We start from the raw sequence: 16,441 nt of genomic DNA on the forward strand, positions 1-16,441 counted from the left end.
ACTTTGAAAAAGTAGCTAGCTAAAGCTAAAAGCTACTTCTAAAAAAAAGTAGGTAGCTACACTTAAAGCTACTTGGAAAAAGTAGCTTACTATTTTCAAAGCTACTTTTCCACTAATGAAATGATACTGTGGTTTTAACATATTTATAAGCTGTACAGAACTGTGTTTTTTTGTTTTTTTTGCTGATACTATGGTTATCATTATGGCATTAACTTACAGGTTCACATGCTGCAATCCACTGAAGAACATCTCTGTGTCCTTAACCCAGATCTTTTTATACACATAGCCATTATGGTATATATATATATATATATATATATATATATATATATATATATATATATATATATATATATATATATATAAAACAGTGATTATTATTTCTAGAAAATAAAGATCTTCTGTAATCCTCAGTTTCAAGTTTAACTCGACACTGTTCTCGTTGCACTTGGCACACCATCAGATAAAGCAATAACAAGAATTGTACTCCAACCCTTCTAGAAAATGTGCACTTTTTCACCACGGGAGACAGCAGACACTGAGCAGTGTTATTAATTCGAATCAATAATTACATATTTATACTAGCTCCATCTTCGTACTGTGATGTCCTGTTTTTTGGGAGGTTTTTTGGAGAAGAAAAAAAATCAAATGAAACGGTTTTTGCAGTTATTGTGCACAGTGTGTTTGTTTCTGTAGGCTGTATGCATATGTGCTTTTGTATTTGTAGTGTATACGTGCAGCTATTATAAGCTGCAAAAAGCTTGCCTTGTTTCACTCGACACCATACATTTTCAGTCTTGGCTACTTCGCTCTGCTTAAACTCCGGGGAGATCTGTGATGTACTCGGTTTTAATTGATTTAAATCCTGTTTGTAATGCAAAATATTTCATATGACGTCAGACCTTTGGTAATTTCCATTCTTAGCTACGCCTCTGCAGCTGTAGGTAAGTTTTTGCTATATATACATGGTGACAGTTACTTGTTAGATTTAAAAATGTGCTGCAAGAGGAAATCTCTAAATGAGTATTGTGCAACATACCCTGACTTTGAAGTGAAAACTGTAAAGAAACGTAGGGCAGGAGGTGAAGAAAATATCCTGGTATGTAAACCGATATGTAACTGCAAAGCAGAAGTCACCGCGAAGGCAAACGGAATGGTTGAACACATGCAACCACAAAGGTCATAAGAGTAGGAAGGATAGCGCTCTAAAACTGTCTTTAAAAAAAAGTACAATGGAAGCTTGCTTGGTGAAAATGCAAAATACTAGAATCCGGTGCTGGTTTCACTCCTGATTTTAATGCGTGGTCTGTGTTTTGAAGTGATTCTGCTCAATGCTACTAGTTGAGAGAGAGGTGTGGAAACATGCTATCCGAGTCCAGCTGTGAGAGGGGGGAAGCTCAGACTCCGAATAAGTGCACGTTAATTGTGTTCAGCTATCCGTTTTGTTCTGTGCATATTCTTTACTAGTAAATGTATGTTATAAAGTTCTGTGTAATCAACATTTTATATGCTGCGTTTTCTGCAGTTTATTTGTGACTTTTTTTTTTTTTTGTGTAGGATCTTTTATCTATACAGGGCACAACTCCACATTGACCAAACGTCATTTCAATTTGAATATTCTGTTAGAATGTTGGTAGGGTGGTCAAATCTAATTTTAGATTTCAACAATAAATAGTTATCGGTTTTTACTTCACTTAAACATATCTAAAAATAGAAAGTGATTTAAACGTGTAAATACTTTTTGCTTACCAAATCCTGCTAGTTTTTTCCGAGCGGCCATCTTGGATTTAAGTGTAGCACTCTACTGACTTCAGCTTTCCAAATTAAAAATAAATGAATAAGAAAAATATTAAACTTTTCAAAGAAAGTTTACTCCAAGCTTGGTTGTGTTTTTAAATTGAAAGTCAGTTGTTTTTTAATGCAACAGCCTGTCCCTAAATACGCATCTCTTCCCTCGGGCAGGATTGCCTGGAAGGCGTCGCATACACACACACACACACGACCGTGCAATAAAATGGAAAGGGGTCGTTTTTATATTCACAGGTTTTGTTTATAATTGATCGAAACATAAAATATAGCATTTTTAAAGTATTTTTATTTGTCTTAAATCATAACTATTCCAGTTTTGCAATATGTGGCAATAACAATATTTTACGTGTTAAGAATTTGTAAAGAACATGATTGGTTAAGTGCATTTACCATTGAAAGTAGATAATGTGATTTATATATAAATAATACATTTAAGCTTTTAGAAATATATATTCATTTTATTTAAACTTGTGTAAATTGTTACACAGTTGCAACTTAAAGATATATTTAACATTTATACTTTAGTATCATGCTATTTAAGAGTAGTTTAAAACAACAATGGTTAAAAATATTGATTTAATATCAATTGGCCATTTGCTGAAGCATAGTTACATGTTAAAACTACCAAGTCTAAAAAAATGTTCAAAATACATAAGAAATATGAGCTCAAACGGCAGTCTAATGACACACACAGGCTTCAATGGTCAATTGCATATTAATTATATATATATATAAAATTAAGGATGCAGTTATGATTTAAAATATCACAACACATTTCAGGGGTATCGTTTTGTCTAACAACGGCAAATACATATTTAATGTATAAATCCATTGGTCAATCTGCACATTTAACTTAATTTACATTTTATAGCAGAATTAATAACTAACTCTATTCCTAATTCCGTACAATAACTACTGATCTTCTGCTGTACTATTCTCTGTCAGAATGCTGGCGTCTGACTGGAATCTTTCTCAGCCACTGTATCGCAGATATCTGTGACGAAAACGACAAGCTTGTCGTTAGCAAGCGCATATGAAAACGCCCTAATAGGTAAAATGTCGACCATGATCGGCTCCTGGTTTAAATTACGTTTTATTATATTCACCTTCAACAACCAATAGTATAAATCATAGCTCGGCCCTGGTTGGTTTAGGTTTTGAAATCTTCGAGTACAGGAAATAAAACTAAACGAAAACACCATTTTGTATGTCATACGTCTAAGGGCCTACAATGACAGAAAGCTTATGCTGTCTAGATGTAATTTATTACATAAACACAAATGAAAATCAAAAAGGACTCATCAAACAGGAGTTTAAAACAGTAAACAAAATAAATTAAATAACTCTGTGCCTCGGACTTGCTGGTAACTCAAATGTTGCTCTGTCAGAAAGCAGCTTCAGCCGTGATGCGCTTTTTTATTTTTAAGATCACTATGAGAAAGAACTATAAGCAAAAATAAATTACATTGCACGTGTTATGTCATCTTCAAATACTATACTCAAATGTGTGTTTTAGATTAATTTTAATATTTGTATTCATTTTATACCAGCTTGAGACAATTTTTTTTTTTTTTTAAAGGGAAGTGAAACAAAACCGTCAATGTATGAGTATTGTGACTGTTATTTGTTTACCAGAATATTTCTACATATACAAAATACAGAAAGATAGTGCTGCACTGTTTTGTATTTAATTATACAACGAGTTGAAAACTGCAAAGTCCATGAGTACCACAGAGCGCTCTGAGCAGAGTTCTCCATAGAGGAAAAATCGCCTGCTTCACCCACCCTAATGTTGGGGACCATGGTTTTGTTGCATGTTGAATAAAGGGGTTTTGCAATGGCATAAACAATCCACCCCCCCAGTAATTTCTTTAAAAAATAAACGTCTATTAGTCATCGGTTCGGCAAAAATAAAAATTGAATAGTAGCAAGCCTACTTACAGTGCAGAGAAAGTTTGTGAACACCAATGATAATTATGGAAATTCCACAGTTTTACAATGATAACCCTTCTTGAATATCCAGTAGGGTTTATATTAACCAGTTGTCTTTTGAAACAAAATGATGTACGAATTAGACAACAGACGAGTAATTAAGATTCAGGGTAAGTGAGAGTGGGAGGCCCCCCCCCCAAAAGATCAGAAACTTTGTGAGTTTGGTCTTCGCCATACAGGTGTGTGGAAACATGTCATGCAATTGTACATGACCAGATAAATTATAGTAAGAAATACGTCTGTTTTAAACTTAATTTGTGTAATAAAATTTGGTATAATTTTGTGCAATTTAAAACACACAAACAAATCCATAGGAAGTGTAAAAGCATGTTGATTTGAAAGATCTTTCTTTAATCATGTACTGTACAGCTCAAAAAAAAGCCTGCATTCCTGAACAGGAGTCAAGCTGGGGACAATATCATTTTTCAAATAGTGCCTTCATTTCAGCTTCATAAAACATGTGGCCTGCTTATGGGCTTTTAATTTATTGATTAAAATAATTTACAGACTCTATTACGAGCTCTTTCATAACAAAACCATGCATCTTTACAGACAGCTTTCTGCCTAAATGAAAAACGTGTGTGTTTTTCTTTTCTTTTTTTTTTTTCTGAAGCATCTGTTCTGGCCTGTTGAGGTGCTAATGTACAGTTCTGTCACACTACGCAGTATGGCTGGGCCAAGTACTCCAATTCGCTTCGTCGACTCCATTAAGAGCTTTTTAAACCAACTGGCAGTAATTAAAACTAGGGTTGTTAAGCGATTAAAACTATTAATTTCCATTAATCTTGAGATATATATTTTTATCACGGTTAATCTTACTACATCCATCTCATTTAAGTTTATTTTATTACTGATATCATTATCATCATCCAAAAAACAACCCAGCATAAAAAATCTGTTCCTGTTCTGGATTCTCTTTTATAGTTTTATATTTATTTACAATCCAGCATTGTTAAATTGTTTGAAACTGCTAAATCGCAATGGAGTCAGTTTATTACTCGCCTTACTGCATTTAGAATGATCAGTTTCCTTTACTCATAAACTAATGTTTTTCATTGTTATAATATTGGTGCTTAATAGTTACTGCCAAAAAGTCCTTTCTTTTTATCTTATTTAGTTGTGGCAATTTGTAAACTAATCATGATAATAAAAATTACACTAATGCATGTAATCATTTCATACTGTTTCCATAATTAAGACTGCACAATCGTGATTAACACCTCCAAAATCACAAGCAGAATAGTGCAGCAAACTGTAATGCATGCAGAGCCAGCTTCTTTTAAAGAACGTTCCCCTGCACTTCATTAGCTGAAGTGCCTTTATTAAATCCACATGCCTGTGTACTGTACTTGCTATTTTAAGTCTGAGGGGTTGATTCAATCCATAACAGTGCTGTTGATGGCCTGCTTAATTTCCTGTTTTATGTAGCTATTCAATCAAACTTTGTCATACAAGTTCAAATACTTGTGGAAGTTTGATAATTTCCACCACAGATTTTATTAAAAAAAAAAAAGATGATTAACTGTCTCTGTAGAAAAGGGAAGAAACATGGATGTTTTTGATTTTATTTTATTTTATTTTTTTTACATATATAACCCCAAAGTCTAACTATGGGTCAAACCTAGTGGGTTTTTTTTTTTGTTTTGTTTTGTTTTGTTTTTTCCCTGTGCAAGTGGACATGACTAAGATTTGAGTTGCATCCCTACTAACCAACCCCGTTTTTGACAGTTGTCTGTCTGGAACCAAGAAATAACACCATCAATCTGCACAGCCTTCCACAGCTAGCACACCATAGCCTGCATGTGCACATTAACTCTGGTATGCATTAGATACAGTGCTTATCAAGGAACCAGTGTGCAGTATCAGGAACAGATGACTCCTGGCACAGAGGAACGCACTGCACAATAGGAAATAGACAGTAACTAAAGTTAAAATACATGTTTAAAAAAAATTGAGTGGGATTGAAAATGGAACTACACTGCTCTCCTACAAGGATTGGGCCAGATGAATACCTGTAGAACAACCCCACCCCACTCAATATCTTGGTATCCCTGAATAGATCTCTGTGACAGGGCAGGGCCCTGTCTGTAAATATTGTTGTGTGGTGATTTGGTGGTGGTTGGCAGGGATGGGGTTAATTTCCTATCCCTGCCAAAATACAAGTGAGAATGTGGCTGGAGCTAATTGAGTAATTGATAATTAGGCTCCAGCCACATGCTATAAAAAAAGGGGGAAATTCCTTTGTTTGGTGGATGTGTTTTGCGGTGAATGTTTCCGAGTTGCTAAATTTGTTTTGTGTTACGAAGTTCAGTGAAGGCTCTGCCCAACCTGAACAGTTTTTGTTGACCTTTTATTTTTGGCTCTGTGAGCAGTGTTTTGTTTGTCTTTCTGATTTATTTTTGTTGATTAAAACAGCACAGCAGCGCTTTAACTGCAGTTTTACTGTCTCAGAGTCTCTGTCCTCCCATCTATCTTGTCACAATCCCATATTCAAATAGATGTACTAGTGAACAACCTGTCCCACAAGTGCAGCGGTACCCCATATATCCCTATATCAAGTACCTTAGAATCCATTGATTCAATAGCTGACTCCTAGCTGATTACAGGGTGATAATGGCCCTGGAATTACAAAAACTTGCCGTTGCTTTTTGAACTACGTAATTCCAGTGGTCAAATGAAGGTGAAATGAAGAACAAATGCTTCACTCCAGATAGTCTGCATTCACTCACCTGTCCTCATATTGAAGCAGAGCTCTGAATAAGTGTCAGTAGCATCAATGGAATTTCCATTGCTTCATCCCTGTGCTATTGCACCCTGTTTGCACTCCTTCTGAGTGGATCTGGGTGCTGTTTCTTTGTTTTCTTTAATTTTGCCTTTACCTGACTTTGAGCTTGTCTACAGAATCCTAAGGACTAGGATTGAACAGACCTCATTCCATTCAAGTCACGTGACAGTGACCTTTCAACTTCTGCCCTCCCAACTCTGTCTATATAAATGTAGAGTAGAAGGAGCTGGCAGAGTTGAAAGGTCACAATGTCAAATAATTTGAATTTGACATTGTGCATGTAAAATCCAGGTAATAAACATTTAAATAAGTCAACATTGGGACAAAAGAATAATAAAATGAAATATGAAGATGTCTTCCAGTTACAAAAGCAGTGATCTTGCCTTTTGGTCCAGGTCAGAAATCAACCAAAGTCAAGTGATGCGACCCCCCCCCCCCCCCCCCCCCCCTGTCTTTTCAAGGATTGGTCTCACCAGGATTTAGTGTAGTAAGCTAAGCCTCTCCTCTAGAATAATACCGAGCCTCTAATTTGTTGAGTTCATGTTTACTAATTTAAGACAGACTCTGAAATAGGACCAAGTGCAACATTAAAGTGCCACAGAATGAAAGTCTTCATCTGGCTATAAACGATCATAGTCTTGGAATCAAAGTCCAAACATAGTGCCACCTACCATGGCCTTTAAGCACCCTGACTTGCATGAAATGGTTGGGTTAGGTAAAGCATAGCATAATATCCAGTCAGGAGAGTAGAGAGCAGTGGTTGAGGTATGTGTATAGCATGTTCAAAACCTATATAAAAAAGAAATACACTGAATCATTTTTATACAATGAGATTTTCTGAGCAGGTCCTAATAGAGGGATATCTTGAAATGCCTCTAAGAGAAACAGTCATGAAGAGGTAGTCAATTGTATCAAAATTCAATCTAAAATGTACCAACTTTTGGACACTTTATATTTTATATATGAACATAAAATATGGCTTTAAAATATCATAGATAAGTGTGAAGAAGATAGCCTAGAATATTCACACCTAAAAATGTACTTTTAAATATGCCAGCTTGCATGTTCGGAACGACCGAACAACAAATCTGCTGTATTTCAAACATAAGATACTATACAATAAATCTTTAACATGAATGTCTAGAGTGAAGCCAATTTACACATTTGTAAAATAACCAGTTTTACAAATACTGTTAAATTTGCAGTTGCTTCAGACATATTTCATTTTTTATACAGGAAGAAATGTAGCATGCAAAGTAGACAGGTATAGAAAAAAAGGTGAATGTTTTCAGAGATTTGTTCTGTAATTTCTCCTGTTTCAGTTCCCGGCATTCATGCTAGGTAGCCTGTGTGCCCTGCAAAGACCTCTGAAGCCGCGGTGCGTTAGATTAAAGTGCGTGCAGAGAAGGTTCAGGGCCCGTCCACCACCACACTTGGACACAAGGTGCAAAACAGACATTGAAACATTAGTGAACAGACAGTCCATCTTTCCACACACAGCAGTCTTATATCAATACAAGTCATTAAAGATGCACTTCCCTTTTGTGTTCTGCCAGAGCCAATACAGATTCTTTCAAACTCTGTAGTGAGAGGGCGTGGGGGGGTTTCTAAGTAAACACTTTTCACTGGGACAGCAGTTTTCCCTTGAGCAATTCTATTAAAATTCATTATTATGATTATCCTGAAGAAACCCTAGCAGGACCATGAGCAGATCATGGATTGGGAACACATATTATACAGTCGCCCTGATCCAGTGGTACTGCTATGAAAATTGCAGTGTAGAGTACATTGGTGATATTTCTACAGTTTGGACACACCAGTGGTATTATCCAATCAATGCACACTAGAGACCCAATGGTACAATATTATACAACCTTCTGTAAGTGTTATATAGATCATAAAATAACACTGTTTACTTCCTGTGCTGTCGGTCACCAGACCAATTGACAGGTACTGACAAATAGCACAGGAAATGATTAGGTACTGTGTCGGAAAACAACAGCAACATTTTATAGTAGTTATGTCTTTATATCCCAAATAATATGCAACACATGAAAATAAAAAGGGATTGGAAAGTGGATGTTAAAATCGTGGCTAGTTTAATGACAATTCAATTCACAACCTCCTGATTTGTCACAAGAATAAAATCAAAAGAGTGCTCTTCTGCTAAAATTTGAGAACCAGAGCCAAGATCCCTAGACAAACAGAACAGTACGTCTGGACAGTTTATTAAAGAGATAATACTAGGGAGTACAAAAGGACAAAGGCTCTTCTTGTGGATTGTTACATTAACATGGAAGTCAACAACATTTGAGAAAACAGTGCCGAAGCTAAGAATTCAATTATTCTGAGGTAAAACTATGTTAAGCAGACAAATGTTTCAGCCGGGGGCCGGCATCAGGGGGGGATTGCAACTGCACCCAGGCCCTGTGTAAGGCCGTTTCTTTTCTGAGCCCACTTTAGGCTAAACGTAAAAAATATATAGACGGCGTCTAATCTACTGGGATTAGAAAAATAAACAGTAGCAAGCTGGTATTGGCAGACACACAAATTTGCAAATCAGAGCTCACAGATTGTCTGTTTGTAGGTGGGACACAGTGAGCGCTTTGGCAATAGGTCATTGTTACGGTCATGTGATTGCTGTGTGGCGGATATGATGCTAACCAACGGATGGTCAAAATTCAGCATTTAAGAAAAACAAAACACATGCTTGTGGGATTAATTTAAGTGTGTTCATAGAATGTTGTTTGCACTTATTAGATGTGTTGAATGCATTTGTGCTTAGGGATAATTTTTGAGATGCAGGCATGTTTTCTTTTTATAGAAACATTTCGCCACAATGCTCGTCTCCTTGATGATTCAATGTATAAAGTCGTGTCTGAATTCCTTTTCACGACAGACACAAACTGCCCTCCTTGCACTCCTGCAGACCTGCAGCTCTGAGCTCGAGTAAATAATTTAGCAAAGAAAAATAAAATCTTAATTGAAAATACAAATTTCTCTTGGCATAGTGGACATGTTATACCTTATTATCTCCCCATCGCTTAGCCAGGGCTACGCTTCTATTTTGGTACCTGAACATATTTCTGGCAAAAGGGAAAGGCGGCACATAACTAGTGTAATCGAGCTTGTGGTCTGTACAGAATTTAGGGACAAACCACAAATACTATATTACCTTAAAGTAAGTACATTTTCAGGGTAATGTTTCAGATTTAACATTATTGTCCCATTGCTATATTTGCATTTACCATAGTTTACCATGATTTGACGAGTTATGGTTTACCATGCTGTCACTATGCTTTAATATACTTTGCAATGCTTTTACTAGGAAAACTTTAACAAGGGACACCTAGGTTCAAGCAGACTATTTCAGCCACAGGAAAAGTGAAATGTGTTTTATTATTATTATTATTATTATTATTATTATTATTATTATGACCCTTTGCCAGATTGAAATCTTTTATATTAGAATAAGCTTTGTAAATTAATAGAGTCGGTATCTTTGCTAGACTATAAAATAAAATCATGTGTCGCAGGAAACTGGGTGATGGAATCTAAAACTGCACCGGTACGCCAGTTAAGCATTGCTTCTAGATCATTTGTTAAAGTTGCCTCTAAAGAAGTTTATATTTCAAAGTGAAAGACGGAGCCATAAATAAGGGGCAGCCTGTCGTTCCTGCTTGTAAGAGAATGAATAATTACGTAGACAGACAGTGCTTTATTGAATGAGATAGCTACAGGCTACAATTCCCCACAGGCTTCAAATGCATTCTCTGCTTTTCTGAACTTGTGCGGTTCTGCAAGTGAATTACCTGTAAGAATTGAGCTACTGCGAGTTCCAATTTGTACACAACGTATCGATGGGCTGTTTCAATCCCAGCAGGATGATACAGAATAGTGTACATGAATGGTTTCTAACCCAGAGGACAGGGAGGTGCAGACAGGCAAGGTAGATGCCGTTTGCTACAGTGCAGCTCCTCTTTCCGGTGCAGGACAAGGTACAGCCGACAGCGCTCAACGAACACTAAGCATCTTTTCAGAAGGTTGGGCGCCCCTCCACTTTAATATGTTACCCAAAATTATTCAGACAGTTCTATTAGGTTTCAGTATACATTGTTTTAGATACCCTCAGTTATTTCTTAGTAAACCTTTAATTTATTTTTAAAGAACAATCTTGAGGGAGAGTAATACCATACAATTTAAAACAATTTGAGACATGGGAGAAAACACTAGAACTGGTTGTAAAGGAGACTGCCTCGATATTGTGTGACAATATCACTTCATAATATAGGTATCTAGTTTTGAGCAGTAATGGACATATGTCCTACAGAACGAAAATTGGACTTTGTGAGGTATATATCGGCAAATGTTTTTTTTTTTTTTTTTTTTTTTTTTTTTGGTGTGTGTTATTTTCAAGCTTTTAAAAAAGTTTATTTGAATTATTTTCTCTTATTGGTATGAACGTTGTGTTTCGGAGTTCCAGTTTTAATGTCTTTATTTCTCCACAGTAGCTTCAAAAGCTTCAGACAGGAAAGCATTATAATGTAGGGTGACATATTTACAGGAGTACAATGATATATGTAAATAGTTGTAAATAAAATAAATATTGTATATATGGGTTCGGGGCAGGAATTTTAGAATGAGTCCCTGTCAATTTAGCCTGAGCACATATAAGCACATATAAAGAAAGAGCTGGGAGACAGATCCTCAGTTTAAGCCTGGGACTCAAATTAACTGTCTGTACGCTCTGTCCTTTACACTACCATAGCAGTGATCCCAGGGACTCAGATAAATTAGCTGTCTGTATGCTGTGTTCCTTATACTGCCATTGCTGTGATCCCTGGGTCTCGGAGAAACTAGCCGCCTGTATGCTGGGCCCTTTACACTGCCATAGCTGTGATCCCTGGGACTCAGAAATTAACTGTGTACACTATGTCCCTTACACTACCATAGCTGTGATCCCTGGGTCTCGGAGAAACTAGCCGTCTGTATGCTGGGTCCTTTACACTGCCATAGCTGTGATCCCTGGGACTCAGAAATTAAATGTGAACACTGTGTCCCTTACACTACCATAGCTGTGATCCCTGGGTCTCAGAGAAGCTAGCAGTCTGTACACTGTGTCCCTTACACTGTCATAGCTGTGATCCCTGCAGCTATACCGACGTGTCCCAATAGTGTATTTTGCAAAGGACCAGGTCTAAATTCGGCAAAAAAAAGGAAAGTGCATCTTTAGGGTATACCACCATTGTTTCTGTTATTCAGATTTAGTTACATTGAGAATCTTAATTGAAAAACAAGGAAACCTGTTAATTTCACATCTGAATCCACTGTCTTTATTAAATAATGATGCTATCCACACTACCTAAATAAGTCATTTCACAATCTTGGTCAAAAAAATCTGCATATCAGCCTAAATATCACTGACAGACTTAAGCAGTTAATGGTCTAATACTTGCACCTCAATTAAAATATGCACTAACCAAGGCTTCAGTCACATTACAATGTCCCCCTTCATGTTTTGCTGTTAATCTTCAGTTTCACTCAGGCGATGTCCCTTTCCCTTGCCAATTCAATAAAGGACAACACTATCATTAGGAGGAATTACAAGGAATTAGAATCTCTTACAAGAAATACTTGTAATACCAGAAACACAGTAAGTGAGCAAACTGAACGCTACCATCTAACAAAGAGTGGGACAGGAAGCGGGCTTCCCTTCAGTCTGAGTGAAACATTAAATATCAGCAGTAAAACAATAGGGTGAACATGTGAGTCCAAAATTCAGAGACTAAAAGGTTGTTTTTTTAAAAAACCTTTTATAGCATTAACAAGTTTCCTTCAGTTTGAATTAATACCGTCTAAAAACACCTGTGAAGCAAATATGAACAATCAATACACTTACATAACAGTACATAACGTGACTGAAGAGAGGAAATTAGCTGTATTCAGAGGATGTAAACGGAATTGAAAGACCTAGCACAGAGAGCTGCGAGAATAGGAAGATTACACTCACTTGCAAGAGAGTTGGTTTATACCATCTATGTAGTAACACACGCCTCCATTCACACAGAAATTTTTTTCTGTTTCATTGCACCTTCTTGCATGGCCTGAACCAGGTGACAAGGTTGTTGTTACTGTAAGAGAAAAACACAGAGAAATGTTATACGATGGTGGAGAAACGATACAAAGAGAGCACACAACTTTGAATACGCCATGTACTAGCACTGCACCAATAGGGGGCACTGGTAATTTACAAGTACCAGTACCTGCTAACATGTGTTTTAAAAAGAGATACTACATTTTTGAAAAGGGCATTTTGGTGAATGTCTGCTCGACTCTTGATTTGCTCAGCATACACCCTAAGGTGGATTTGTTTGGGCATTTATCAGCACAGCAATCCCCTTGTGGCTTGTCAGGAATACCCTCTGCCATTCAGTCCTGGGATGCTCTCAAGCAGAGAGGGCTGGATTGTGTCCTGGCTTTCATATAAACAAACATTGTCCACTCAGGAGACCGGCAGATCCCTTTCACCGGTGACCTGACGCATCAGAGGTGAAAGACACAATGGGGGTGCTGCACCATATTGCCCACTAGCTTTAATTTATTGTAATAACAGAAATAATGATCATGTAACAACAATGAACCAGATCACATGAGCAGAGGATGAACTGTAACTTTTCCAAGAAAGGATAGTCCAGCATTCTGTTTGTATTGCATTGTATGTTCAAGAAAAGCATGTTCATCCCTATATCCAGCAGCTGAATTCAGAGAACTGCTTTCCTTAGATCAAGCTCTGTGTTTGGCCAGCAATGCAGCGTCCTTTGGAACACTGAGGTTCTCCCAGTCGTACTGTAGCTGGATTTGAACGAATCATTCATAACTATTAAAGATTCACTAGTGCTCAATTTAGAAATTTAAATTCAATGACAAACGTTTCGACTACAGCGTTACAAAATGTCAATTAAGTGGAAGTTTCTTTTCGTACTTCTGGATTTGAATGAATGTAAGATTACAAAAGAAAGTCATTCTGTAGAGTTGAATGTATTTATTCAACACTAGAACTACTATTACAATTGCTTTGCTAAACTGAGAATAAAATCCAGTAAGCAATCAAAGCAATACACTTCTAATTAGATTAATATGTGAATGGATATGAACTGAAATAAACCCTGTCCTTTTACTTAGTCTCCAACTTAAAATCACTCTATGCATCTGGGACCAGCAAGGGAAAGTAAATTGAATGACTGGAAACTAGGCAAATATCTACAAAACCATAACCAATTTTGTTTTACTAGATCAACAGATTAAGTTTGCCTGTTAGAATGTTGTGATTTAAAACTCTTACATATTTTACCTATGGTGACTTGCAACTTTTATACATTGTAGAATATATAATGAGTGTAGTGCAGCGGTTAGCACTAGAGGGGAGCAGTGATAATGTTGCAAGTGTTAATAGAAGGTAATATAATGATTGTAGTGCAGCGGTTAGCACCGAGGAACCACTGAGGAATGGCCAGGCTGTCTGGCTGGATTTAAATACATTACAGACTGAATCACTGCTGTCCTGGCTGCCCATGGCTGCTATAAACAACACACATATTTAGATTGGCTTGTGGTATTTTGTATAGTTCAGCTAAGTAACTATGACTGTCTCCATGAAGGTTTCAGTACCCTGGATAGCAACCTCATTGGAAAAGACATTTAAAAAAGAGGCACAAGATGGAGAACACAACTGTTTATTATTCTGCATTTGTAAAACCGAGCCCACTGACTAAGAGCCATGTCACTGCTGAGGAGGGGGTGGGTTACCTGTAAAGATGATCAAAGCTCATCTCTGAACAGCCCTGAAGAGTGTACATGGTGCCACCTAGTGTTCTCACTACTGAAATACTGACACTGAAATTGTTATTTATTCATCTGCTTATCATTCAAATCCTTGTATATAATTAACAGGTTTGAGTACAATCCCAATCAATTCCCTTGGTTGTATTTTTATGTAATCATGCAGCAGCAGCTGGCTATTTATCAATGTATTTATTTTTCAAATGCTAACAAAACAAAAGCAACATTTATTTATATGTTAAACCAATTTCTTTTTTTTTTTTTACATCGTCTTGAACTGATTTAAAAAGATCCGCAAGGCCATCTTGAAGCCTCAGTCTACAGTGTTGAACGTGGTAGTTCTACAGGTACACAGACCCCGTGTGAATGATGTGAGCTGGCACTCGACGTGCAATGCACAGAGTAAGCACCTTGGGGGAAGGAGTTAAAGTGCACAATTGGCACACTACCCTTGTGGTGAGACAAGGCTATGAGTCTGGCTCTGTTGTGGTGAAGCGTGTTCACTGGTTTGCAAGCAGCCCGGCCTGTTACACACACAGAACAGCTATTTTATAGTGCAGTGACAGGATACCTGGGCTACAAAGTGATAATAAAGAGGTCTGAAAATAATCTCAGTTGAAGGGGCTGATATTGTAACATTGCATAAGTAACATTTTTGTATAACAGATTTATGTTAGGACACAATACAACAGCTGTTTGTGTTTATGATCTTGAGGGTTAATGCCTCCTTTAGAAGATAATGCAGTTTGGTTGCCTTGCACTATACTGCTTGACAGTGACAGTTCTGCTTGACAGAAACACATGGGCCAAACATCAGAGCTTTTTCCTTCCCCATCTCTCCTCTAAAGTGCTGCCAGCCTGGGCTTTCCAAGTGCATAATTCAAGGCACACATGTCCTGATCTCTTAATACAAAACACCCTTCTAGTTTGCGATGCATCAAAAGCTGTTTTTTACGGGAAGGAAACATAATTTGGGTTGTCAGAGGTGGCAGCCCATTGATATGGACTTCATGACTTGCATTAATAATCGTTCAGCTAGGGGGATCCGGGACTGGCATGGAGCCATGCCCATGAAGCAACTGCAGGCTGTAAACACAAGTTGTGCAATGTTTGAAATGTCTTCAGATATCTCCTGCTTTAACAGGACCTGCATTTTACTGGCAGGAGTGCTGACAGATGAATTATGAGCAGTATTGCCAGCCATGGCTGTAAACACAGGACTGAGATACTAGCACTGCATGCTGGTCTCATTTTCTTTTTTAAAAAATCTGTTAACAAGACAGAGTGATCCTTGGTGTTAATTCTTCCTCCCGCCTTGTGAGGTTCCAGTGTAACGGGAACAGAGTGCCCTGGACTGGATGGCCTGATGATTCATTCCCAGGGTTAGGTGGAAGTCGGACATCTAGAAAGGGGGCACAGCTGTGGTACATTAAATCATCCCTCCAGAGGGAAAGCGATGAGGCAGCCGCGGATTGGAGGAGAAACGGCTGCACTCGCTAACCAAGGGAGCATGACTGAAGTTACAAATAGGGGACGTGGCAAGGTGATCTGTTCCTTTGTTTATGGTTAATTGAGAACCGCTGAAGGATGAGTGTAAAATAACCGTTACTGTTTTGTTTTTTTGTATAGTCATATTGTACTGTTTGTTATTTATTAGTTGGCTAAGGACTGAAGTCATTGTATTTTGTATCTTGCTCTTAATTGTACTGTAATTCTTGATATGTATTTTTTGTATACAACTGTAAGATGCCATGGGTAAGGGCATCTGCTAAGAAATTAAGAAGAAGAAGAAGAAGAAGAACAACAACAACAACATGATCCAGAGCTGTTGCTACAGGACAAATAAATTGTAAATCATCACGAGCACAACACTAATCACTCTGGACTTGTGAACGTGTGCCTTTGTATGTGTACAGCTGTGTTTATTCAATACTAACTGTGTCTTTATTTCGGGACTGCAACCCATTGTGTTTTTGGAACAGTTCAATACAGATTGCTTTGTATTGACAAGGGATT

At 37.3% G+C, this 16,441-nt stretch overlaps 1 protein-coding gene across 4 annotated transcripts in view; it reads right to left on the reverse strand.

Moving 5' to 3' along the window:
- Positions 1-16,441, reverse strand: part of nrg2a (neuregulin 2a) — a 399,111-nt gene that overhangs the window by 39,669 nt on the left and 343,001 nt on the right. For all 4 annotated transcript variants that reach the window (XM_041266715.1, XM_041266714.1, XM_041266712.1 and 1 more), the window contains exon 4: positions 12,597-12,717. In XM_041266715.1, the coding sequence (XP_041122649.1) occupies positions 12,597-12,717 (121 nt within the window). The remainder of the gene's footprint in view (positions 1-12,596; positions 12,718-16,441) is intronic.

The sequence above is a fragment of the Polyodon spathula genome, chromosome 12 (genome assembly GCF_017654505.1).
Source record: "Polyodon spathula isolate WHYD16114869_AA chromosome 12, ASM1765450v1, whole genome shotgun sequence".
NCBI classification, from domain to species: Eukaryota; Metazoa; Chordata; class Actinopteri; order Acipenseriformes; family Polyodontidae; genus Polyodon; species Polyodon spathula.